Source organism: Hakea prostrata, chromosome 7 (assembly GCF_041222555.1).
Source record: "Hakea prostrata isolate BN-2017 chromosome 7, UWA_Hpros_2, whole genome shotgun sequence".
Taxonomy (NCBI): domain Eukaryota; kingdom Viridiplantae; phylum Streptophyta; class Magnoliopsida; order Proteales; family Proteaceae; genus Hakea; species Hakea prostrata.
The window spans coordinates 29,517,332-29,545,306 of record NC_142606.1 but is presented as its reverse complement, the minus strand read 5'-3'; the positions used below and the strand labels follow the sequence as shown (position 1 = coordinate 29,545,306).

The following is a 27,975-nucleotide window of genomic DNA, read 5'->3' as shown; positions in this document are numbered from 1 at the left end:
AGTCAATAATGGATAGAATGAAACCAATCCCTTTCTTTTCCTTTTTGTATTACGTTAAAGCAGTGGAAATGTCGAAAATTACTTGAGCCCAAGGAAGAAAAGGAATTGACAGTGGATTTTATAAATTTCTTTCACAACAGAAAATCCTGGAGACTTTGCAGGAATCTGTTCAGGAAATTATCGTCTCATAGCAGGTTGGAGCCCAAACCGTCAATGTCGCTTGAATGGTGCTGTGAAGACTTGCCGGGGTGAAGGATTCTTCTAGGTCTAGAAAACAGAAATTACTCTTGCTCACTCATCATCTTAAGAACGAGTTTTATGAGAAAGAGAAAGGGGTTTGATTGAAGAAACATCTCTTAAAACCATAAATTTAAAATCAGATTTGTGAATGAAGGGTAAAATGGATAATTTGCACCAGAAACTAATGGTCTCTTGAGTCTTAACATTGTTTGAAGTGAGGGGGTCAACAGTAATTTCATAAAGTACAGGGTTGGATATATAACTAAGGTATAGTATGGGTGGCATCTATTATTATCCCTAGAATAAAATAATAAAAAGAACCCTACAACTCTGGCATCTAGCCATAATGAAGTGACATGTAGCTGCAATTCTTAAGTGATGTCCTTATCAACTCTCCTTGCTGGGAAGAATTTTCCCCCTCAAACAGTTCAGGTTTAAGTCATTGGGGCTTGATGATCGAAAGTTGTAGTCAGTTGTCTCTAAGAAACCACATTGAATCACAACTCAGTCCTATTCAAGCCTCAGTATGGTTTCATGGGTTTTATGGGCTACTGTAGTTGAATGGACAATGCAGTGCTCTTATGTAATGAAAATAAGAGTTCGGAGAATGATGATGGAATAAGAACAATGGATTTGGGGAATCAAATAGAGATGGTTTGCTGCTAGTAAAGTGTTTGAAAGAGAGGAGTGGATAGAAGAAGAACTTAGAGAAGAAAGAAGAGGATCATCGTGGCTTCACATTTTGTTAGATTCACTCCAAGAATTGCATAGAATAATCGTTCATTTTATTCCTTCTTTGTTGCAGTACATTCATTATACCCTTTCTTTTTAACTTGTTGCTATGCTGATCTGCTATACATTGAGCCCAGGTTTGCTGTGTTTGTCCTCTGTATACCCTTTGAAAAATGCTGCCAAAAAGGCCCTGCCTTTGTTCTGCTGTTTTAACCTCTTGAATGTCTCTGAATTTGAAGTATAATAGTGGTATGATACACCACTTGACATGCTTTGCTGGTGATTTCTGTTTTTTGTCCCTTGATTATTTTGGGGTTTTGGAATGCTAGAACAGCCCTGTGTTTGTCATATCCTGCCCCCCAATACCTAACCTTAAGGATTCAAATTCTGTGGCTGCTCATGGTGAATGGGTGTGAGAAGATTCTGTTGTTAAAATTTGATTATGGGATAGCGTTGAGCCCTCCATTGCCACCATCTAATGTTTCACAGTTCAGCTAAGGCGGTGAGGGAAGACCTCTACACAAGCAACTCTTGAGCTAAGAATGCCTTTCGTACCTATAAATCGTATGAAAAGATTTTAAAGTTTTCTCAAGGAGACAAATCTCTGAATGATTAGTTCAGTACTTAAAGGCTATCTTTAGGAACTATAGGTTTACCAGCCCATCACCGTTAACCTTGAAAAATTGGAGGAGGAACAAACTAAGTTTATGTTGTTAAGTTTTTGGCTCGGTTTCATCCTGATTATTAGACAGTCAAGGGTCAATTGTTTACTGGAGAAAAGGTGCCATCACTTAATGAGATCTCCTCTTGATTGAATCGGCTAGCCCCTAGCTCTTCCAAATCCTCAATACGTCCTCTGAGAACTTTGCCTTTGTGGCTGGTGTGGAAAGTCCTCCTCAAGAGCGCATGGAGAAAATTGTGGTCTTGGTCATGGCTGCACTAGTCATGGTGGAACTGCTTGATAAATCCTCTTGCCAATGCACCTTTTGTGGAAAGCCTAATCACAATTACACATGTTGGGCAAACAATGGTAAACTAGACTAGGCTTATGAATTGGCAGACACAAGATTTTTCAGAGAATACTTGTGAATCCACTAGCAACTCAACTAACTTTGCATTTGGGGACAAACTACTGTTGCCACTGTTTCTTGTGAGGATTATGAACTACTTCTCAAATGACTAAAATAGCTTGAAACAAATTTGGCCTCCACATTTGCTATTACTTTAGCCCATATAGGTAATATCATGGTTCAAGATCTCGCTCTCGAGCGATATCTCGCCCCTTTCAAAAACTGAAATCTTGACCTAGTTGGCGAGATCTCGGTCGAGATTTGGTCTTTTTTTTTTTTTTTTTGTGCCAACTCGATGGCCCATCTCGGTGGGTTTTAGGGTCAAGACTTGGCTCAAACTTGGTAGTTAGCCTAATTTAGGCCTTTTGAACACACTAGTGGCCTTGGAGTTGTTAGAAAACAATCCTAAGTATGAGTTCTAAGTCAACCCTAAGTGTGAAACCAAAATGCTTCAGGATTGGGGAATGCAAGGTTATACAACATGTACTATAGAACATTTAAGGCATATAAATGAAAAGCTAGTGTATCAAATACCTCAAGTAACTTAAATGTTATCAAAATTCCATTTATATGAGTATCACAATCTCGACTCTCAAGAATAGAACAATAAAAGTTTACAACCATTAGAAGTTCTATATAAGTCATAACTCATAAGTTCATAAGACAAGCATAGAATGATTGATCTTCCTTTGGTGTTCTAGATATGCTAAGAGTAGTTGTAAGTGAAAATCCAGCTGAAATCCACACACAAAATTTGGCAGCGGGATATGGCGAGATCTGAGTAGAGATTTGGTGAGATATGGTGAGATGTGGGAATCTCTCCCTTTATGTCACCCCGCCCTTCATCTCGCCTTGCCTTCTTAAAAAAAGAGATATCTTGCGAGATCTCAAACCATGGGTAATATTGCTCGTACCACATCTACATCCACTTTATGAGTCGTTGTTTTCGGTGCTTCTGGCCATATAATTGGTAAGTCTCATTTATTTCATCATTGACCATGTGTACTATTTCTCCTCCTGTTATTTCGGCTGATGGCTCCTTTCTAAAGTTCTTGGACAGGGATCAGTCCTTCCTGCAACTTCCATGCATTTGCTCTTGTTCTATTTATACCTAAAATGTCCTTGAACTTGCTTCTTAGTCAACTTGCTAAGACCCTTAATTGCTTTATCACTTTTTTTTTCCCTCATTGTTTTTTTCTCATAATTTGACACGCATCACTCTACTAAAGTGGTATTTTTGTCTAGGCTATCTCTCTTTGTTGAAGTTACTACTTATGGTTTTTGGTTGTCAGTATACTAATTCTCTTCAATGCGGATTATGCGACTGGTAAAGCATCATAGGAGCGACATTTCTTAGTAGTAGTACACCATATTGCTCATCTTTATTTTCTTTAGTACATTCTAATATTTAGGGTCCTTGTCGAGTCAAAAATAGATTAGGTTTTCATTACTTTGTGAGTTCGATAGAATGATAGATGATCATTCTTGTTTGATACGGGTGTATATATTAAAGTATTGATTGCAATTTGTTTTTATTTTTCAAAGTTTTTATAATGAAATAAAGACCCAATTTGATGCTTCAATTAAAATTTCCCTGTCTAATAATGCCCTGAAATATGTTCAAACTGAGCTATCTGATTTTCGTTAATGTAAGAGGATGATACATCAAACAAGCTGTTCTTATACGACCCCAAACCCCCCCCCCCCCCCAAAAAAAAAAAAAAAAAAAAAAAAAAAGAGAAAAACACCACCAAAGTGGGGTTGCTGAATGTAAGAATAAACATCATTTGGACTTTGATCATTCTCTTATGTTTCATATAGAAGTTTTAAATAACTTTTGGGGTGATGCAATTCTTACTACACGTTTTTTGATTAATCGGATGCCTTCATTTGTGTTGAATAATAGAATATCATGTTCTATTTTGCATCCTAACACCTCTTTATTTTTAACCACCAAAAAAGGTTACTGTATTCTGACCCAATTTTGAATCGTCATTTTGTGGATGTTGATTTTAACTTCTTCATGAATGCTCCTTTTTACTCTTCTCCTATTGATTAAACTATGAAGAAGAAAAGGTCGCCGACTGCTACTAAGAACCTAACAGAACTTTTCCAAAATTGGGGTTCTAAAACCAAGGGAGGGGTTGAGAATTCAGTCTCACCCTGGACCACCTTAAGGGCGAGCGAAGTCTTTGATCTTCGAACCTACTCTCCTCTTTGTTGAGTTTCTTGCCGAATTCATACAATTGAGGGGTGAGCTTATTGATCTTCCTCAACGGTATACCTCCAACTATCGTGCTTCCTACTACTAAGGATGGCCGGTGATTCTGTATCAATGGCGACACCGATGGCAGGACCCTCTCTACTGCCACCAGCTACTTCTACACTATCTCAGGCTCTTTCCAGTCCACCATCTGCTTCTAAGATCCTGTTGACTTAGCACAGAAGGACCCCCTGGCTGAAATGCTAAATGGGAATCCTTGGAGCCACCCTAACCTGGCTGAACTACCATTAGGGGGTATTTTTGGTGTTTTTGCCCCCTTTATAAGTCTGGAGTTATTTCCAGATTAATTCAGAATTCTATTTGAGTTTAAGTTTGTAAGTTGATTTGTGTTTGGATTGGTCTTAGGAGTTTGTTTCATGGTTTTGTGAGTCCTTAGTTATCTTAAGTTTGCACATGAGTTTTAATTAAAAAAGAATTCAAGTGTTTTTTAATTAGTAGATTCCAAATCAAGAGTTCATGTATTGTGGTAGGATCCTAATGTATAAAGAAATTCCACTTAGAGTTATGGTCTTTAATTAGAATCCAAGTCAAGTGGTGGGATCCTTCTTTACTTACGATTCCCGCTTAGGTTCCAAATCTTAAAAGGCTATAAATGACTGAGTGTTCATTGTAGCTTTTCAGTTTTGATGATTGAATAAAGTTATTGAGTTTGGGACTAGGATTTCCTAGTTGAGGAGGCCTTGGTTGGTAAAATTTGTTCAAGTTCATCTTCTTCTGCTCCATTCCAGCCATCTTCAAGCAATCAAGCAACTTCCTTTAAGAGATACAACAGTGCACAAGCAATCATGGCAGCCCCAAGTAAGTTCAAGACCTCCCCCCCCCCCCTCCCTGCCCCTTTCCCCCCTTGCGCAGGCCAAGAAACTACCCCACCCCCATTGCACCCTCTGTCTCTTCCCCTTCAGTTCCAGCAAGTCCCCAGCCCTTCCCTTAACCCTCTCCAACACCTGCAAGATACCTCTGCCCCTCCCCTGTCCTGCGCATAGCAGAACCATCACTCCCCTCACCCCTTCAGGCCCTAGAACCCTTCCCCTTTGCTGTTTTAGATCCCTAGGCATCCCCTCCCCCTTCCTGCAACCCTATTACTCCCTTTCTACAACCTGTCCTGCCCCTGCAATTTCCCCAAGGACCTTCCCTCATCCTTCGGTTCTCTGTTTTGATAGAAATTAGAAAACCAGAACAAATTCAGAAATTCCTGCACTTATTAGAAGACTTCTAGGATTTGAAACCTAATTCTGTTACAATTCAGACCCTTCCCTGTTCCAGAACTACTAAATTAAGGTCTAAACACGGGGCAGCAAAACCCAACACTTCTCCAACCCTTGTCATTGCCCTAGTTTTTTTTGTTTCTGTTCAAATTTCAAATATGAAATTATATTACAGTAGGGTTTATAACTAATAAAATATCCTATAAACCCTAGGATCACTACTTGCTTTAACTAGGAATTCCTGAGCAGCCCTTAGATTTAGGGAAATTCCCAAAATACCCTTAACCCTAGATTTGGGTTTACATCAAGTGGTATTAGAGCTGCGGTTCCAGCACCTTTCTAGGAGTTTGTAGTCATCATGGATGAACCAAGTATCTACAAACATTTGGAACAAATTCTGAAAGTTCTACAAGATGACTAAATGACTAAGATGAATACAAGAGTCACAAACCTAGAGCAAGCCAGAAAAGTAGAGCCAGTACAAACTCTACCCCCACCACTCCCTAGACTTAATTCTCAAGTCAATGTACCACATGGTGAAGGAGCAAGTGGAGCAAGAAGATACAAAGATGATGAGCTAGAGCCATATCACCCTAGGCAGTTTAGAGAGAGAAATTGCCATACCAAAGAGTTCAGGTATGAGAACCCCATATTTGAGCAAGAGATGGACAACAAAGGAGAGCAATAGCAACCCACCCATCATTTGTAGAAATACACGAGGGCCTACTTCACTGGAGGCCAAGAATAGAGAAGGGGTACAGACCACCACAAGGTGAAGCTAGAGTTGAAGGAGTTTAGTGGGTCTCTTGATCCACAAGCCTTTTCTATGATTGAAGGGCATACCTAGATGACTATTTTGACTGGCATGGCCTATAGGAAGACAAAAAGATGTGGCTAGCCAAGGCTAATTGGTTGGAGCTGCTGAAGATTCATGGAGCACAACGGAAAAGCTTTACTATGTAGGTAGAGAACTCAGGAGTTAGATGCATAGAGAATTGACACGGAGAGGTACCTTCCAGAAAGCTACAAGGCTGGATTACAGGAATAGTTCCATACACTGAAGTAAGGTATGATGTCAGTTGTAGATTATATATAGCAGTTTGATTCCTTAGCTTCCAAGACAGGAACTAGAGGAAGCAAACTCCAGACATGACCCAGTTCAAACTTGGTCTGAAGTTTGAGATCCAATTAACCTTGGGAGTCACTAACATGATCGATTTGAGAGATCTTTTCGATAAGGCTGTATGAGCAAAGTCCTTGTTAGCACAAAAGAAGCCAGGTAGCCAAGACTTTAGAAGAGACCCACCCACTACCAAGCCCTATAGTCCCACTACAGCTACAACACCAAAGGTAACTACGCCTGCTTGAATAGGGCCAGTCTTTAGCAACAATCCAAGACGATGGTGCCATGAAGGAGGACACTTTGCTAGAGAGTGTCCTAGGAAGAGAGGACTTGCAGTCCTGAAGGTACCCCCACCAGACACAACTACTGAATAGACCCATGAATCTCCCACCACTAGAGTTTGAGGATGAAGAGGACTGAAGATAAAGTAGATCCAGAAGCCCAACTCAATATAGTGTCTAAAATTTTGATGACTGCTACTAAAGAAGAAGATTGGTAGAGGAACACTATCTTTCACACCGGACTTAGAGTGGGAGGACTCAAAGCCATAGCCATCATGGACAGTGGCAGCAGTCTCAATGCAGTGTTAGAAGACTTCCTACAGAAGACAGGATTCACACCAAAAAAGCACCCTAGACCCTACATGTTTGAATGACTCCAGATTAGGTGTGGTTACCAGGTGCCTTATCCAATAAGTCTACACTCCTATTCAGATGCAATTTGGTGTGATGTCATTCCCATGAAGACAATTGGTATCATCTTAGGAAGGCCGTGGCTGTATGATAGAGATGTCACCATCCCCTGCAAGGAGAACAAGTGCATCTTTGAGCATGAAGGACAACAAATCTTACTTCTACCATTAAATCTAGCTAAAGATGCCAAGAAGAGACAAGCCATGCACACCAGTCAACAGAGTCCCACTCAGAGCCATTTTGTTATGGTAACTCAGTCCAACAAAACTCTATAGAGGTCTAGTGTGAAGATAGTCCCAGCCGCATCTAGAGTCCCAACAATAGGCAACCATTCATCAAGGATGAACGTCTTCGCGCCGGGGGGGGGCTGATGTGAACACAAGGACCCCTTGGCCGAGTGGGGTCCCTAGGATGGCTCCAATAAGTTACCCTCACCTGGTGGAACCACTATCAGGGGGTAGTTTTGGTATTTTTGCCCCCTTTTTAAGTCTGGAATTATTTTCTGATTAATTCAGAATTTTATTTGAGTTTAAGAGTAAGTTTGAGTTGTGTTTGGATTAGACTTGGGAGTTTGTTTTATAATTGTTTTCTGAGTCCTTAGTTATCTTAAATTGGCATTGAGTTTTGATTAAATAAGAATTCAACATGTGCTTATTTAAGTTAAATTAAAATCTAATTGAGTTTTTTGCATGGCACCCCCTTAAGTGGGGCCCAAATTCGTGACTGCCCCCTTATATGGTATATATTGCACAGCACCCATTTGGTAAAAGTCAAATATTGCAAGTTACCCCCCTTAACGGTCAAGCCTTTTGACTGTTAAGTATGGGCTGTAAATTGTCTAATATACCCTCACTTAAGGGATTCTCCCTTCACCCATCTTCTTCCCATAACCCGCCCCTCCCCTGCCGGCAACAACCGCCTCCACCGGAATATTGGTCTCTGTGTACTCACCGGTGCCAACACCGTTGGTAATGTTACCCTTCGCCAACCCTCCGCCGCTCTTGGTGCTACTCTCACCTTCCATGGTCGCTTCGATATTCTCTCCATCTCTGCTACTTTGGTTTTGCTATCTTCTTTGTCTTTAATACTCTCTTCAGTTAATACCTTCAGTATCTCTCTTGCTGGCCCATTTGGGAAATTCGTCGGAGGTCCTGTTGCTGGTCTCTACTTGCTGCCGGAACTATTTATGTCGTCTTTGCAGCATTTAGTAGTCCATCTGATCACTCTTTGTTCACAGAAGATGAGTTGTAGAGTCCGATTGCGGGTAAACTAGATCAATCTCCACCAGGTTCTTCTTCTGGTAGTGGCGAAGGAAGCCATGGGCACCCAGCTCCGCCGCTTGCTCCATCGGAATCATGTGGGGTTTCAATCTATAGTTGTCATTTTCCTTCCGATGTGATTTGGGTTCCAACTTCTCGGCAACATCCACCGCCACCACACTTTTGAATTGAGCCATCTTTTGCCCTTAAGTGAGGGTATATTAGACAATTTACAACCCATACTTAATGGTCAAAAGGCTTTGACTGTTAAGAGGGATAACTTGCAATATTGGACTTTAACCAAAGGGGGCACCGTGCAATATATACCATATAAGCGGGCAGTCAAGAATTTGGGCCCCACTTAAGGGGTGCCATGCAACAATTCAATCTAATTTTAGTAGATTCCAAATCAAGAGTCCGTGTATTGTGGTGGGATCATAACTATAAAGTTAAGGTCTTTAATTAGGGTCCAATTCAAGTGTTGAAGTCAAATGGTGGGATACTTATCTATTAAGGATTCCCGCTTAGGTTCCAAGTCTTAAAGGGCTATAGATAGCCAAGTGTTCATTGTAGTTTTTCAGTTTTGATGATTGAATTAAGTTATCATTTCGGATTAGGGTTTCCTAGTTGAGGGAACCCTAGTTGAGTAAACTTGGTTGAGTAAAATTTGTTCAAGTTCATCGTCTTCTTCTCCATTCCAACCATCTTCAAGCAACTTCCTTCAAGAGATACAGCAGTACACAAGCAAGCACACCAGCCCCAATTAAGTTCAAAAGACCTCCTCCACCCCTCCCTTGTCTCCTCTCTCATTCGTACCTGTCCCTGCCCCTTTCCCCTCTTGTGTAGACCAAGAAACCCACCCCACCTCCCATCGCACCCTCTCTCTTCCTTCCCCTTCAGTTCTAGCAAGTCCCCAGCCCTCCCTCCACCCTCTCCAACACTGGAAAGATACCCCTGCCCACTCCCCTGTTGTGCACATAGCAGAACCATCACTCCCTTACTCCTGCAGGCCCTAGAACCCTTCCCCTTTGCTATTTCAAATCCCTGGGCATCCCCTCCCCCTTTTTGTGACCCTAATACTCCCTCTCCCCAACATGTCCAGCCCCTGCAAGTTCTAGGACCTTCCCTCCCCATTTGGTTCTCTGTGTTGATCGAAATTAGAAAACCTGACGAAATTTAGAAATTCCTGCACTTATTAGAAGACTCATAGAATCTGAAACCTAATTCTGTTACAATTCAGACCCACCCCTATTCCAGAACTACTAAATTAAGGTCTGAAACACAGGACTGCAAAACCCAGCTCTTCTCCTACCCTAGCTGTAGCCCTAGTTTTCTGTCTGTTCAAATTTCAAATCTGAAATTATATAACAGCAGGGTTTGCGACGATTAAAAGATCCTATAAACCCTAGGATCACTACTCTCTTTAGTTGGAAATTCCTGGGCAGCCCTTAGATTTAGGGAAATTTCCAAAATACACTTAACCCTAAATCTGGGTTTCGATCAGTTGCTCTTCAAAAAGGTAAAAACTTTTGTACTATCTTCCGTTGCTTATCCCATTGGGAACTTTGTTTTTTCTGACCATCTTCCTCTTTTACACTAGTCTTTTATGTCCTTGTCTGCTACCATACTTCCAAATTCCCATTTGAGGCTCTTTCTCGAAATGGGTTGGAAAGCTACTTGGATGTCAAGATGGACGCTTTGTTATCACCGAAAATGTGGTCTATTGTGGGTTTGCCCCTTAATAAAGAGGGTGTTCTTTGTCACTGGATTTACACCATTAACTATCAAGTACTTTCTGATGGATCAATTGAACACCTTAAAGCACGCGGATGCTTTGTTATCCCCGAAAATGTGGTCTATTGTGGATTTGCCCCTTAATAAACAGGGCATCCTTTGTCACTAGGTGTACACTATTAAGTACTTCCCGATGGATCAATAGAGCACCTTAAGGCATGCTTAGTTGTTGAAGGCTATAGTCAGACATTTGATGTTTGATTATTTTGAGACATTTTCTCCATTTACCAGACTCAATTCTATTTGCATCATTATTTCTGTAGCTCCAAATCTTGATTGGCCCTTGTATTAGTTGGATGTGAAGAATGCTTTTCTTTATGCTGATCTTCATAAAGAAGTATATATGGAACAACCTCCTAGGTATGTTGCTTAGGGGAGGTGACAAGGAAAGTGTGCAAGCTTCACAAAGCCATATATTGACATACAAATCTCCATGAGTGTGGTTTGACAAGTTTAGTTTCATTGTTACTCAATATGGCTTTTCACACGTTATTCTGACCATTCTGTCTTTCTTTGATGTCAAGTTTCTGAAGTGTTAATTTTGGTAGTATTTCTAGTTAATATAATCATATCTGGCAATGATTCTACTAGTATATCTGAAGTTAAAACCTATCTTTATGAGTATTTCCAAATGAAGGACTTGGGTTTATATTTCAGTATTTTCTTGGAATCAAAAGTGATCTGATTTCATTTGGATTTATATCAGTATTTTCTTGGAATCAAAGTGATCAATTTGTCTTAAACGGAAGTATGTCGTTGATTCACTGGTTGACGCAAGGTTCTTCCTAGCTAAACCTGTAGATACTCCAATGTGTCCTTATCAGAAATTTGGCTCTACTGACAATGAAGATTTTGATGATCCGCCATCAGTACAGGCAACTTGTAGTAAAGCTGATATATCTTATTGTCCACTAGACTTGATATATCCTCTGCGGTGGGTATTGTGAGTCAGTTTATACATTCTCCAAAGAAGATCCATTGGGAAGCTATATGTTGCATCTTACACTGTCTTAGTGGAGCATCAGGAGAGATGCTCATTTATCGTCCTCATCACCATATTGATATCACTGGTTTTTCTGATGTTGATTGGGCAGGGCCAATTGGTGATCGACAATCTACTACTAGCTATTGTATCTTTGTGGGTGGTAACCTCGTTTTTGGCAAGCAAAAAGCAGACTACTATTGGATGATCAATTGCCAAAGTTGAATATAGAGCCATGGCTCAAACCATTGCTACATTGTCGTTGGTCAAATCTTTCTTTCTTTAGTTGGGGCTGCTACTCACTCAACCCATGAAGATGTTTTATGATAATTAAGCTGCAATCTATAATGCTAGTAATCCTTTCTTCTTCTTCCTTTCTCTCTCTCTCTCTTTTTTTTTTTTTGGGGGGGGGGGTTGTGGGTACAATAGTAATCTTTATTCTCGAGGGCACTAAGCATATTGAAGTTGATTGTTACTCCCTTCATTGCTAGTACTGAGCAATTAGGCAACATCTTTACCAAGCTACTCTTTCGACCTGCTTTCAAGAATGGATGTTGCAAGTTGTGCATGAGTGATTTATATATTCCAGCTTGAGGGGAAGTGTTAAGAGTCATGGAGGATATTGGCTGTAATTACTTACTAGTATTTATCTTTATACTAATTTCCCTTTCCCTTTTTGCTTGGTCAAGAATTAAATCATATTTAGGATTGTTTCCTTTTTTAGATCTTTCTTTTTTGCAGCCAATATTGGGTTTCTATTTTCTGTTATCTAGTTTAGGAAAGATATCCTAGATTTCTTGATTATTGGTCTATTAAGTAGGAGAGGGGGAGCCTTGCATGCACAAGATCCCTCTTCCTCGTCTCCTCTTTCCTTTCTCTTCTCCATCATCCTCTCTTTCTTCTCTGTTCTATGGTTCTGGTTTTTTGAGTTGCTGGATTTTTACATATTATCTTAGCCTTAGTCTTCCACCCATTGCTATCTCAACTGTTGGAGAAAAAGTCTTTCCCAAACCAAATACTTACAAGCAAGCAATATAAATTCCGTTAATCAAGTCTCAGTTTTAGCAAGGTTGATGGGGCCTATTTATACATTGGCCTAAGCTTCAAAATGTAGGAAGTCTGAAAATTTGAAATCAAAGGAGAAACAAAATCTAACTAAAGGAAACAAAGGACTGAGAAACATAAGAATGACTTCCAAATAAAAGCTAAGCAACTAAAATAGGAACTCCTACAAACAAAATAATAACAAACTCTCCTACAAACAAAATAATAACAAACTGAATTAGAAGATATCTAAATGAGATATGACTGGTAACAAACCATAAACAAAACAAAACAGAAAGGAGAGGAAGAAGATGGGAGGGATTACAATTGAAGAACATAAGCAATCTACTCCCTGCGATAATTATCTGTAAGCACAGCAATCCCAGTTTAGGAAAAACTCCTTCCTAACTGGTTGCACATATAAAAGGAAGCAAATGCTTAGCAAATAAACGAAAACTTGAGTAATAATCCTATTGTTACAAAGATAATACAAAGGACATAAAAATTGAAATCACAGTAATACATGTGAATCACATATTACCCCCACGATACATATCGTTCATGTATCCCATTGTAAACAAGTTAACGCTCCCCCTTAATTCAGAGCGTGCAGATCACCTATGTCCAGCTTGGAACACCCATTTAGGGCTTTGGCTTAACTAAGACTTCATAAATATGTCGCCAAGCTGATAGGTGAATGATATAAAGGGAGACAAATTTCTTCTTGAGGACAAATCTCAAATAAATGACAGTCAAAGTGCACAAAACCAATGTCATTGTTATAGTTCTTTTTCTTACTTTAGTTCTCAATCTTTATATATCTAATAAATTAGATGGGAAACCAAAATAGTTATCCTTCCTTCTGGTCTTTTTTTCTTTTCTTTTTTTGGTTGTGGGGGGTTGTTGGGGAAATGTTGTAAATGATGGTCTATTTGCTAGCCTTTCACTTGTAAGAAGAGTAGCTTAGGCTTAGGGGCATAAAAAAATGTGATATTTGGCTTGTTATTGGTCGTTTCGCTGCCCTTTTTACTTGTATGATTTCTTTTTGAATTAACCAACAATTGATCTATTTGCCTTATTCCCATGTGTATGTGTGTGTATATATATATATTCCTTGGAGGGAGAGAGGACGTATAATGAAATTTCTCTTTCTACATTAATGCAAATTATTGCTTTATGGTTTGGTCCAACTAAAATTTTATGGTTCCATTCTATGTAATCTGTTTGCTCTTCAAGTTACTTATCTTTTATCTTCATTTTAATTGAATAGGGATGAAGCAACATTAACAAACTTAGTTGCTGCGGAAGTTCTCCATATATTGAGAAAAGACTGCCAGTTTATTTCTGATGACCTGGTTGGAATCCAACCTCATGTAGATGAAATGATGAGCTTGCTAAACCTGAAATCTGAAGATGTGAAAATTGTTGGAGTTTGGGGGCTGGGTGGAATTGGCAAGACAACTATTGCCAAGGTTGTCTACGATGCAATTTCACATAACTTTGATGGATGTAGTTTTTTGGCAGACATCCGAGAAACTTCGCAATGTTATGGTCTTGTCTATTTGCAAAATCAACTTCTCTCTAATATATTGGAAGGTAAAAGGCACACAATCTATAATATAGACAATGGGAAGAAGGTGATCAGAGATAAGCTTTGTAGGAAGAGAGTTCTTATTATTCTTGATGATGTTGATGAAAATAATCAATTAGATGCGTTAGTCGGGAAGCATAATTGGTTTGGGTTGGGCAGCAGGATTATAATCACAACAAGAAATGGGCATATCCTAGTTAATGCTGAAGTGAATGAGATATATGAACCCCGTGAAATGGATGCAAATCATTCTCTTCAACTGTTTTCTAGGCATGCCTTTAGAAGGGACCAAATTCCGGCGGACTTTCAAGATCTCTCAAAAGACATTGTAAAGATTACTGGAGGGCTTCCCTTGGCTCTTGAGGTGATCGGTTCATACTTATTCCGCATAAAGAAATCAGCGTGGCATGATACATTGAAGATGTTGCAAGAAATTCCTAATGATGAAGTTCAGAAAAAACTGAGAATAAGTTTTGATGGCTTAACGTATTTGGAGAAAGAGATATTTCTTGATGTTGCATGCTTTTTCATTGGAATGGATAGAGACATTGCATGTTTCATGTGGAGCCAGTGTAAATTTTACCCTGAAATAGGAATTGAGGTTCTTTGCCAAAAGTCTTTGATAAAGATTGGTGAAAATAATGAACTAATGATGCATGATCAGCTTAGAGATCTTGGAAGGGAAATCATTCGTCAAGAAAACTTTAAGGTTCCAGGAGAGCGTAGTAGATTGTGGTCTCACAAAGTCGCTGCAGATGTATTGGATAAATGTATGGTAGGTTCTCAATAACTGGTTTGTATATTTTATGCATTCCATCTTTCATGATTTATGCTTTTAAGCATAGAAAGTATATATTTCCATTGAAAACACTAGCCATTAGGTGATGAAGTTTGATAGCCTAATACCTAGAGGCATTTCTTCATCTTTTAAGTTTTAATAAATTTGAGTAAATATGTTTTTTTTTTATTATTTATTTTTATAAATACAAATGTCATGTGTTAATGAACTTGCTGCTGCATGGGACTGTTAGATATCAGGATCCATGTTATAGATGTCTTTGCTTTCATTTAATTCAAACTATACGAGCATGTAACTGAGACAACATTATTCAGAGTTACAACTACGAAAACACCATTAATGCACGACAGTTCCACAAACGCTGTTTACATTTGCAAGTTCTGGTTATGATAGTTTTTCTTATCCAAATCTTTTGTTTTAGGGCACGGACAAAGTTGAAGGGCTCTCTGTTAACTTCAAAGGTAGTCCAAGAAGCCAAAGTTGTTTGACGAGTTCAGGATTTTCTAAGATGACCAAGCTGAGGTTACTCCAAGTTGATTATGCACATTTTGCTCCAGACTTCTTGCCGTCCTTTTCAGAACTAGTATGGCTTAGCTGGAAAGGATGCGCGGATCTAGAATTTACACTAACGAGATTTGATCCAGTGAACCTTGTTGTTCTTGATCTATCATATAGTGATGTTGCATTTTCTTGGAAGGGTTGGCACTACCTGAAGGTCACATAGAAAGTCATCACTTTTGTTTGATCTAGGTCAGAAACCTTTCTAAAAGTACTCTCTAATAGGTCCATCCCCCACCCCTTTCTTTTTCTGGATGCAGGTGGCAAAATTTCTTAAAGTTTTGAATCTGACGGGGTGTCACTGCCTATCAAAAACTCCTTCACTAGCAAATCGTCGGTTGGAGGTCTTGATTCTTCAAAATTGTAAAAGTTTGGCCGAGATTGATGAATCAATCGACTATCTTGAGATGCTAGTCACATTGGATATGAGAGGATGCTCAAAACTCAGGGATCTTCCATATGGTATTGGAGGGTTGACTTATCTCAAAAACCTCAACTTACATTTATGTGAAGGATTTGAAAAGCTACCTGATTCCATTGGTCTTTTGGAAAACCTAAAGACTTTTGATGCCAGCTTTTGTTATATTAAGGATGAGGGAATTACAGATGCGATTGGGTGGCTATCCTCTTTGGAAATCTTGAAACTTGGTGGAAATGATTTTCATTTCCTACCAGTGACACTTTCCAGCCTTAACATGCTCCAAACACTTGATCTGAGGTTCTGCAGCAAACTAGAATCACTCCCGGAACTTCCTTCTAGTTTGAAATATTTGAATGTTCTACGATGCATATCCTTGAAGTCACTCCCCGTGCTTTCAAAGCTGATAAAGTTAGAGGTACTGTGCCTTGATGATTGTGTGAATCTGGTGAAGATACCGGCTTTGTTAGGGTCAAGAAATTTGAAGAGATTAAATCTTGATAATTTTCCTATCTTAGAGGAGGTTGAAGGCCTCGAAGACTTGGATTCTTTGGAACATTTGACAATTAAAAACTGTGGATCACTGAGGAAGATTGGGAGATTATCCAAGTTGAGAAAACTGAAGAGATTAAATCTTGATAATTTTCCGAGCTTACAGGAGTTTGAAGGCCTGGCAGACTTGGATTCATTGGAACATTTGACAATTAGTAACTGCAGATTGCTGAGGAAAATCGGGAGATTATCCAACTTGAGAAAACTGGAAGAGTTGGTACTCTGTTATTGTGAGAAGTTAAATAAGATTGAGAGTCTTGGGGAACTGGACTCCCTGGAGCTGTTGATGTTAAATGGGTGTGATCTTAAAATTCTGAAACTGGTTGAGTTGAAAAAACTGAAGAGATTAAATCTTGCTAATTTGTCGAATTTAGAGGAGGTTGAAGGCCTCGAAGACTTGGATTCATTGGAACATTTGACAATTAGACACTGCGGATTACTGAGGCTCGGGAGATTATCCAACTTGAGAAAACTGGAAGTGTTGGACCTCAGGGATTGTGAGAAGTTAGTTGAGATTGAGAGTCTGGGGGGACTGGACTCCTTGGAGCTGTTGACGTTTGTTGGGTTGTATAAAATTCCGAAACTGGTTGAGTTGAAAAAACTAAGGGTTTTAGATGTGTGGTACTGCAGTTGGTTGGATGAGATTGAGGGGCTTGTGGGATTGGATTCTCTGGAGAGGTTGACGATACATCATTGCAATTCATTAAGAAAAATACCAGACCTGTGTGACTTGAAAAAACTAAGGGTGTTAGATGTGGGGAACTGTGGTATGTTGTCCCAGATTGATGGGCATGTGGGATTGGATTCTCTGGAGTGGTTGGTAATATATTACTGCTCGTCCTTAATAGAAATACCTGATTCATCTGGCTTGAAAAGGCTAAGGGTATTCGAAGTTGGGTGGTGCGAGAACTTGTTGAAGATTGAGGGGCTTGTGGGTTTGGATTCGCTGCAGCTGTTGACAATACATAACTGCAAATCATTGATAGAAATACCATGCTTGTGTGGGCTGAGAAAACTGAGCGTGTTAGAAGTTGTGAACTGCCAGAAATTGTCAGAGATAGAGGGCCTTGTGGGGTTGGATTCCCTGGAGCAGTTGACAGTGTTTGGTTGCACCTCATTAACAAGAGTATCAAACTTGTTTGAGCTGCAAAAACTAAGGATATTAGAAGTTGGGATCTGCAGTGAATTGCTCGAGATTAAGGGCATTGCGGGGTTGGATTCCCTGGAGCAGCTGACGGTTCTTACTAATTTCAATGTGGACAAATCTTTAATAAAAGCATCAGACTTGTCGAAATTGAAAAAGCTAGGTGTCGTGAACGTGTGGAGTTTAGAGGATTTCACCAAAGGAGTAATAAGCTTTAAAGACTTGGATTCATTGGAGCGGTTGGCAATAAACAGCTGCGAATCATTTACACAAGTGTCTCAACTAACTAATTATAAAGGACTAGGGGAAGCGGATGTGCAGAATTGTGAGAAATCACTCAAGATTGAGATTGAGGGCCTGAAATTAGATTCGGAGCGGTTGCCAGCTGGGTCGACACCGCGCCTTGAGGCATTCGAGACCTGTGGTCGGTTTACTCTGCGTTCACCTCGACTGCGAGATATGATATATCAATCAGTCCATTCCTCTCGTATATCGTCGTAACGCGCCCTTAATGATCGGTTTTGAAAAAGACGTTTCATGTCATTCCCATTTAGGTCCGATTCGGATCCCTCCGTTGTTGTCTTTTCCTCCCTAAGCAATCACGTAGTGGAAAAGGAAGTGGAGGTGGACTTGGAACTTGGAAGTAGCCATCCTTTTTTCATCCATTGCTTCTGCTTCGACGCTTGGTCACTTATTTTTCTGTTCCTCCTATTACCATAATACCATTCATGAACGTACATGGTAGATTTTTTTTTTTTTAATTTTTTTTTGGATAAAAAATGTCAAAAGTTAATTTGTTTTAAACAACTTGGAATGAATGTATGAAGAGGATTTGTTTTTAAATTCTTCTACAAGTACTGCATCATATATAAGAAGATATTTCAAGTTAAACCAAAGAGTATACGTACGTAGGTATTTAAATATTGCAAGGAACACGGAAACGAATATATACGTTATGTCTTGGGACCGTTGGCGCAATCATTTTGATCGGAACTTCATGGATTAAATTGCTTGAAAAGAAACAAAGACACACGAGATGTTGCAGATTCGATTTCTCTTTCAGATGCTCAACCAATTCTGGTGCATAATATTTTAAAGCAAAATGTAGTTATTACTACTAGTGTTGGGGTAATTGTATTACAAATTCTTCAAACATACAAAAATGAAATTGCAATACAATTGAGAGATGAAGATCCTTAGCTAATCCGGAGAGCTTGATGTTGCAACCAAACGAACCACCGATCAATGAGGTTGAGTCACACCTTGAGTGCTGTCTTTAAGGTAATTGATGCACCCTACTACCAAGGGTTCTTCACACCACCACCTCCAAGATAAAGCAACCTCCAACTAGAAGATAAGGTAGTTCTTCTAGTCCCTTCAAGGAGCCAAAAGCTAGAGCACAACACTTAGACAACTCAAGAAAGAAATGAACTTTGTAAACAAATAATGTGAGTGAGGAGTGCCTCAATTGCACACAACAATTGCACACAATATGCAAGGAAGGGTTGGGTTTATATAGGCCCAAACCACACCTCCTCACAAGGGAAGAATCAATTCTCCACTAATGGAGAATCAATGGTTTGTCCCTCCTCCACTAATGTGAATAAACCCCTTAGGATTCTTAAGGCAATGAATTGGATTTAATCCATTCAATAACCTCAACCCCACTCATGGTAATGACCATGAATGGTCATGAAGTTGAAATGAGAATTGATGGTCAAGAGTTAAAATTGAAGTAACTTCCACCCTTCAAGTAACCCCACCACACCACCATGACCAAGACCATTAAGACCCATGACCAATATCATGAAGAGCCTCATAACCAAGGTCATGAAGGGCCTCCTTTACTCATGGTGCCTCATTACCACCCTCACCTCATGGGTCCCACACACAAACAAAACAATTAAATAAAAGAAATGCAAAACACTAATTTTGAAACTTAATATAGTTTTTTAATAAAAAACCTAACAACTAGTCATCATTTTGCTTTAAAAAAGGATGGCTACTTCTAAGTCACCCAAGATTGAGGGCCTGAAATTAGATTTGGAGCGGTTGCCAGCTGGGTCGACCGTGTGCCTTCGGGATTTTGAGACCCTTGGTCGGTTTACTCTGTGTTCACCTCGACTGCGAGAAATGATATATCAATCAGCCCTAGAAATTTCGTTCAGAATGTCCTTGGTTCGGTCCGAATCGTTGTGTTGTCATGTACTTTTATTTTCCTATTCTTTTGGGTGTCTTTAGTTATCTTTTCTTATGTGTGTATGAATGAAGTGTTCCCTTCTTACCTACACCAAAAAAAATAAAAAAAAAATTAAAATTTAAAAAAAATTTGAAATTTTTTTTTGCTTGAACGACATTTGATTAAGTGTTTTTTTTTTTTTTTTTTTTTTTTTTTTTTTAAAATAGAAGTAGCTACTTAGTATTTTAATTAACAAAATTAGCTAAATTTGATTTTGAATTTACAAAACTAATCACAATAGTGATTTTCCATTGCTTTTAGACGAAAGTAATTGAAAAAGAAAAGGAAAGTTGGGGTTTTTGAAAGAAGAAGATGGTTGTTTAATACGCTGGTATGGTTAATTCTAGGGGTGAAAATGTTTAAAGGAGATGAAAATTAATTGTTTTGATTAGTTTTGTAAATTCAATTTTGTTAATTAAAACATTCAGTGATTTTATAAAAGTAACTAATTATATGATTTTTTTTATTTTTTATTTTGTAATGATTGCCTTCACGCTTAGCATTGTTATTGACCTCTAAACTTGAAATGTGATTTTACATTCTTTCCTTCACTTAATAAAATCATTCTAAGACATAATTGAAAATTATTATTCTATCTTGAACATTATTAGTTCTTTAAAATATCACTTTTAAGAGATGGGTGGGTGGGTGAAGAAATATTCTCTTCATGGACTTCAAATCCCAAAACAAGCACTCCCATGAGAAGATGAAATCTAAAAAGAATTAGAAGAAAAAAAATGATGGTTTAAAAAAACAAAATGCTCTTTGTTTTATCTTCCACCAACACTGATTTTCAAATGTCCAGAGACCTAAGAGGTGCAACAATGGCAGAAAACGCCCCAAAGTTGGTTTCTTTGAGGTTTTGGGTAGGGAGAATCTTGCCATCACAACTCATTGCCATCAAGGCGAAACCTTTTGTTACAAGAGTGAAGGAACAGGAAAGAAACTGTAACTAAGTATGCGTTTGGTAACGTTTCTACTCTGAGAAACCAGTTCTTATGCAAAACTGTTTTTTAATGTTTCGTGCTAAAAGACTGGTTCTTTGCTTGAAATTGGGCGTTTGATAAACCCGTTCTGAAAATATTTTTAAAACACTAATAGAATTTGTTAGTGTTTTTTTCTTTTTCTTTTTTGTTGAAAAATAAATAAGTTGGTGTTTGATAAACTTGTTCTAAGGCTTCAATTTGAACCAATTTTATCACTTCAGTTTCTGTTTTTCGGTAAAAACATCTTTTTTATGTTCTGCAAAAAGCGTTCTTTAGAACACTTTTCTGACTGGTCTATTCTTAAAGAACAGAAGAACGAACCATTTTATCAAACGCCTCTAATCCGTTCTTCCGTTCCCAAAGAACAGAAGAACGTCAGAAAAGTTTTTTAAGAACGTTATCAAACGCGCCCTAAGTCTTTGTTTTTTATCCCATCCCTGCTACTTTGTTTTCGTATCATTTGTCCCTGCAATAATAAAAGTACATTGAGAATTGAATATCCAAATTGAGGGTTCCAACGTTTTTACCCCCCGGTTGGGTCAAACAATTGAATATTTCAAGCTATCCATTTCAAGGTCAGATGAAGGTCGTAGACTGACAAGGTTGAACATCTTTATAGACGACTAGGTTACACGCATACCATATGAAATAGCATTGTTAGAATTATTTTGATAAAAATCTAATTTTATTAAATTAAGATTCAAGGTTTTTTTTTTTTCCTTTTATTATTTTTTCTTTATTTTAAAGATGGTAATGAGGTCCTTCATGATCTTAATTATAGGTAGTGAGGGGACTATGAATATTAATTGGAATTGATATGGAAGCCTTAAAGATCTTAATCATAGATGATGAGGTGGACTTGTTTATTGGATATAATTTTCTTAAATTCAAATATAGGTAATCACTAGCCCTAAATTTCTATTGGCACTTTGTAATCATTCATGGCCATCAATGAGTGGGGTTAAGACAATTTAATGTATTAACTCTAATTCATAACCATGAGGTGAATGTAGGACTTGATTATCCTCTTAGCGTAAAATGTTGGATCACGGCGATTTATTCTCCATTAGTGGAAATGAGGCAAGATTATTGATCTCCATTAGTAGGGAATTGATTATTTACTTTGTGGGGGAGGTAGGTTAATGGTCCAACTCATTATCATGAAGAATTCAACGAGTGTCTCAACAGGTGTAAGGTGTGGTCTTGGGTCTACATAAACTTAATCCCATCTTTGCATATCATATGAGTTATATAACACAACACACCCCTGCATTCTTATTTACTTAATTCATGCAAAGTCTCAGTTCTTTGTTGAGTTTATTTTGGTATTATGTATTATGCTATAACTTTTGGATCCTTGGGGGGAATTAGTAGAATTCCTTCATTTCTTAGTTGGAGATTGATTTATTCTGGAGGTGGTGGTGTAGAACGACACTTGGCAGTAGAGTTTATCAATTACCGTAAAGGCAACACTCAAGCTTTGACTGAATTTCTTTCATCGGTGGTTTGCTCGATTACTACATCAAGTACTCCAATCAACTAAAAAGATCTTTAAATTCCAACTATATTATAATTTTATTTTTTGTATTTGTAAAAATTTGTTAAACATTTCTTTGTTATTCTTTAGCCAAGATATATATCAATACAAAGAGAGTAAAGAGAAAGAAGTTGGTATTGTTCTCCACCAATGGGGCCTCCAAACGAAATTCTTTTTGACTAATTTTTCCCCCCTTTTTGGAATTGAGGTTTTTATTATTAATAATAATAGGGTGGCGACTATGTTGGGTTTTGTGGGCTTAACTAACACTGGTCCTTTTATCTGGGCTCATATTCATTCAGGAGTATTACCTGACCTTTACTATTGTGGGAGTGGTTAAAGGTTAGGGATTTATATTATAAATAACTCCTTGGGTCCCGTAGCCGTCACACGCAATATTTGGGTTTGAGATTGTTTCCACGAACACTCAAACGAAGGATTCCAAAAGGTGAAAGGCTACGGAAGATTCAAGGAGAGTGAAGAAAGCAGAAAGCAGATCTACAACAAAACACTGAGGTATTTATTCATCTACGCTTCCGCGATTGTACTCATAACATGCTTTAATTATTATGGAAATAATATAGATCCTTAGGATCCAACAATTGGCATCAGAGCCATTTTTCTATAATAATTTAATGTTGTGAATTATTGATTTCTACTGTGCAATTAGCTGGGTGAAAGCCTGATATCCTAACCAATGGGAGGATTAAGGTTTAATTGAAATCTAGATTGATTTATTATTGAGATCCATTGGGAAGTCTATTGATTTGATTTGATTTATTAGAGAGGATCCATGTTTTTAATTGAAACCAAGGAAGCAGATTAGCTCCGTAACTCCGTTGAACGGAGGTGATGATTACCTCCAGATTAGTTTAATATTTTAATCTGATTTCATATCAGTTAAAGTGGAAATTAGTTTAATTTGATTGTTACTTTAATTTTCTCTGTTCGGCGACGCACAAAACGAAAATTTAATCCTCTTCGCTCCCACTGTGTCTTCTGAGTGTTGTTCGTCTGAACTCTTGACAAAGAAATTCTCAAAAGACTTTTCATTATTGAGATATTGAATACCATAACAAAGAAAGATAAGAAATCCCACAAAAAAAAAGCTCTAGCCGATCCTTCTTTTCGCTTCTTCAAAATTGGTTAGTGTCAATTTTTCTGTTTTTTTTTTCTTTTCTCTGGATTATTTCTTCCGTCAATTTTACATTTTGGTTGACAAGGTCCTTTTTGCTTTTGGGTGAAAACGTAACTCATTTGTGTGATGGTAGATCCGGGTTGAAAGTTTTTTATGCCAATGAATTGATTTGCCTTTTGTTCGTATGAGTTCTTTGGGGTGAAGTGTTGGGTTCATTTCGGATGCACAATGTTGTTTCCTTTTATTTCCCCCTCCATTTTTTGTACTGGAATTTATTATTATAACTTGGTAACTTACTTAGACTCACCTGGTTACATTCCAACATTCCTCGGATATGTTCCTGTGGAGCAATGGGAACGTTGGAAATGTATATGGGTAAGAGACCACATGGTGTCTTGTTGTGTGAAACGTAAGCTTCCACTATGGAGATCTGGCTTTGTAGCTTATTGACAACAAAACACGTCTGAGTCCAATCTTACCACCAGAAGTCCTAAAAGCTGCAGAATTACTTAATACTCTGGGTGATCTGCAATGTTATTAGCCTTCGGAAGTCCTGGGAATGTTGTGCCTGAAAACAGCCTCTGTGGAAACAGGAATAAGGTCTGTACATTTTGATCCACCCCAGAACCTGCTGAACCGAAAGCCTAGTGCAGTATGGCCTTTTTGTGTTGACAAAAAAAAAAAAAAAAAAAACAAAACAAAGAATGGTTCCTGGGATTGCTTGCATTACTCGACTTCTTTCTTGTATAAAACTGGGAATGGTGACATATATCTCAAACAGTAGTGCACTACAGTACGTCTTGAGACGGGTTTCGTCTGATGCAGAAGAAACACTACCCAGTTTGGATGATGTTCTTATGGATTAAATAATTCTAACAGAAGATTCGGGTGGATTCTTACATCATTAGTTGACTTCTATTTTTGGTAGAGAACTTGAAAACTATTATATCTCTCTAAGTTCTGAGTGGCTTGAAAGACTAATTGCTGTTAGATTATCCTATGGTTATGCTGGAATTGGAAGATTGAGTATGCAGTTTTCAAGATAATTGGTGTACCATGTCTTTGTGAATGGCGTATAAAGTGATCATTAAAGTGGCAATAAGTTTTTAGATGTAACTAATCACATTTTGACTTTAAACGCTAATTGTTGTTCATCCATCTTTTCTTTATGATGGATTCAAGAAGATCATGTTGGAAGGAATTCTTAAGAGTGTTGATTGGATTTACCTCTTAGTTAATGATCGTTAGATCATTTAAGAAATGATTTTAGTTTCAATTTTTTTAAGGTTTAATGGTCTTTAAATAAGGATAAAATCATTGAATTTATTATCATTCTAAAATCGTTGATTTTTATATGGTTTAATCGTTGAATTAATTCTGTAATTTTCATCTGGTTTTCGATATTTGAATCAGAACTAGATCATTGATTTTACTAGTTCATCAGGTTGTATTGAGAATCAGAAGACATGGTTTCAAGTGGATTTATGATGATAATAAGTGTGGAACAATGTTTCTTCTAAATATATTAAATTTAATCTGTTGGTTCCCCTCTTTGTTACTAAGGTTTGATATGTGTGAGGCGTCATTGCTTTGTGGGATATGAGATGTCTTCGTGTACGTTACTCGAGTATGTGGCTTCCCAATTTTGTAACTTCTCATTTTCTGAGGCTTACCTTTACTCTCTTGGCACTACAGTTTGTTTTTCAGTATTATTGCCTTCCAACGTGCATCATGAGTGCTTTGATGAATATCTGGATCCCATAATAGCATCTTGATTTTGGTAACCCATATTCGGTGAAGTTGGTTAGAGATCCAAAAAGTTTTTCCCAGTAACAATTAAATCCAATCCAAGTTGACTCAACCATCTAGGTGATAAGAATTTCAGAGTATTGTATGTGCACCACTTATGTTTCAATTTTGATGTACTGGCAATTCAAGCCTGGGTGCAAGATGACCATTGTATCACATTGTTTGCTTGACATTATACTTTTGGTGCAATCAGTTAGAGTAAAAGCTTATCTTACTAACTCGTAAATACTTCTCTCCAGAGAGACGATTAGGGTACACTTTGGTAAATAGTTTATCTGAAATGTGAGATCTTGGTGAGGGCTTGTGGTATGCAGAAATTTGCATTGATTATTGATTCTTACTTTATCATGGCTTTTGTAGAATTGTGGCTAATGATATTGTTTAGGATGGAACTAACGCTTTTCTAATAGAAAATCATGAGAACCTTATGAATTTGCTGCTCTGCTTTCCTGTATGATTTAATTGGAAATGGTAGAGTATCCTTGGTAAACTGTTTGGTAAATTGAAAGTTCATGCAAAGTACATGGTTTTGATGTAGTTGACTTAGATAGTTATCTAACCCAACTGTCATCCAATCCTATGAAAATAGTCATGCATTTCTAATTATAAAAGAGAATAAAATATTAAAGCATCTTACCAGATTCTAGAGATTGGATTTTGGGCATATTTATTCTCTTTCTCTTGAAGAAACTTGGAAGTTTCCACGAAAGTCAGTGTGAACCCTCCTATTGTCTTTAAATACTATGTTGGACTAGGGTTTAAGTTATTCAACTTAATTTGATTACTGCAATGCTTGGTTTATCAATTCTCCTACCGTTGGGAGTCCAGGATTGGGATGACTGCCTAAGTGAAAAGTTAGCTTGGGATATCTTGGCATGGTTTGCAATTTTGGTAAGCATGGCAGGCCAACTGACAAATCTTGGTATTGCAACATGGTTAGCCCATCCTCTACCCTCTGAATGATGATACACATGGATGATTTTACATCATGATATGGATGTCATGCGGTTTTATAAACCTTTTAGAACACACTTCTTTATAATGCATTTTGGAAAAGGTATGGAGATTGGTGACTTGAAACCTTAATTGGTTGTATTTTATACTAATATATATTGTGCGTATTTTTGTTTTTCGACTACAAATTTTGGATGGAGATAATAAGAAGAGGAGTGTAATTCATCAAAGTGGCATCGCTCTACTTTCCTATTGTCTGTCATAATAGTCAAAGTTTGGTGACATTTGTTTAAATATGATATCATAAATGTAATGATAGTATATGCACACAAGTGGGAGTGAATAATAATTTAAGGAATTTCATTTACCTAAATGTAATGAGATTTTCAAGGATTGTTGTTGCACTCATTTTTAATGTGGGATAATATATTTGTTTTGTGCCAAAGAAATATTTCTGTAAAATGTTTATGCTTTTTATAAAAGTTTCTAGAATATGGAAACAATTTACATTGGATGTGCATAGTTGTTTTTGCCAAAGAAATATTTCTGTAAAATGTTTTTGCTTTATAAAAGTTTCTAGAATATGGAAACAATTTACATTGGATGTGCATAGTTGTTTTCTCATTGAAAGAATCCCATTATAAATTATCTGCAAATAGGATTACATAAAATTATGATAGAATTATATGGAACCCACCAAAGTGGTAAAATATAATTTTATTATAGTATTTTGTGATCCAATGTATATATAATTATTGCAGTAGATTGATGGTGTTCACCCAAAGGTGTCTTCATCAAATAAGATTATGCACATGTTTTTAAAAGAATATGATGACTTAGAAGTACCATTAACCCAAAGGTGTTGGCACTTTCAAAATCATATATTCCGCGGTAATTGCAAATTGTAAGAGGACTAGTGCATTCCCAACCCAAAGGTTGAAATGTAGTAACAGTCGGCAACTCTTACCAGTATTATGGTAATTTTTCCTTCTTTGGCAATATATATATTTTTTGTCATTATTATTAAATGAATGCCTAAGATTGACTTTGATAAGTTATATATGTCATTTAAAGTACCATCAAAATGTTTTCCGTTTAATAAGGCACTTTCAGTGGGAGTTGTTAAAAATCATGTTTCCAGTATGGGTGTCTTATAATATTTTGATACTTTCTTTTAGTGGGAGTTGTTGTTGTTTGTTTTTATTCAACATTCTTTGACTTCACTATGAAATTTATTCATTAATAAGATGATTAATTCGTTTTCATCTTGTGTTAATGATTAAAGTAAATAGTGTAGATTTATATTTGCTACATTTGATGTTCTAATGACAATAGCGGTATTTAGCCAAAATTCTGATTTATGACGGTATTTAGTCAAGATTCAGATTTATGGCGGTATTTAGCCAAAATTCTGGTCAGGTTTTGATTTATGGCGGTATTTAGCCTAAATCCTGGTTAGCAATTTTGCCAATAGGCGGTTATGCCAATGGGCGGTTTTGCCAATGGGTGATTACGCCAATGGGCGGTTTTGCCATAGGCGGTTTTGCCATAGGCGGTTATGCCAATTGGCGGTATTGCTAAAGTCAGATATTAATGTTAGATCGATCAATGACGGTTTGCCAAATTATAATATCTGAGTATTCTACCTATGAGGTAATTCAAGGTAGGCTGATCATTGATCAGGAAAGGATCCACAAGAGGGAATGCTTTTGTGATCACATAAGGTTTTGCATTCTTTACCTCTTATATGCACCCCAAGGATTCATATCAGCGAGTTGTTAATGACTGTAATGGCAGATAGTTGTGTTCCGTATATTGAGGAGCA

At 37.7% G+C, this 27,975-nt stretch overlaps 1 protein-coding gene and 1 pseudogene across 2 annotated transcripts in view; both read left to right on the top strand.

Moving 5' to 3' along the window:
• LOC149010875 (TMV resistance protein N-like) overlaps positions 1-18,610 on the top strand; it is a 44,392-nt gene extending 25,782 nt beyond the window's left edge. For both annotated transcript variants that reach the window (XM_089162281.1, XM_089162282.1), the window contains exons 4-6: positions 13,696-14,791; positions 15,237-15,530; positions 15,634-18,610. In XM_089162281.1, the coding sequence (XP_089018407.1) occupies positions 13,696-14,791; positions 15,237-15,530; positions 15,634-17,988 (3,745 nt within the window). In that variant the 3' untranslated portion in view covers positions 17,989-18,610. The remainder of the gene's footprint in view (positions 1-13,695; positions 14,792-15,236; positions 15,531-15,633) is intronic.
• Positions 4,378-8,792, top strand: LOC149010876 (AT-hook motif nuclear-localized protein 17 pseudogene; annotated as a pseudogene).
• Positions 18,611-27,975: the final 9,365 nt, after the last annotated feature.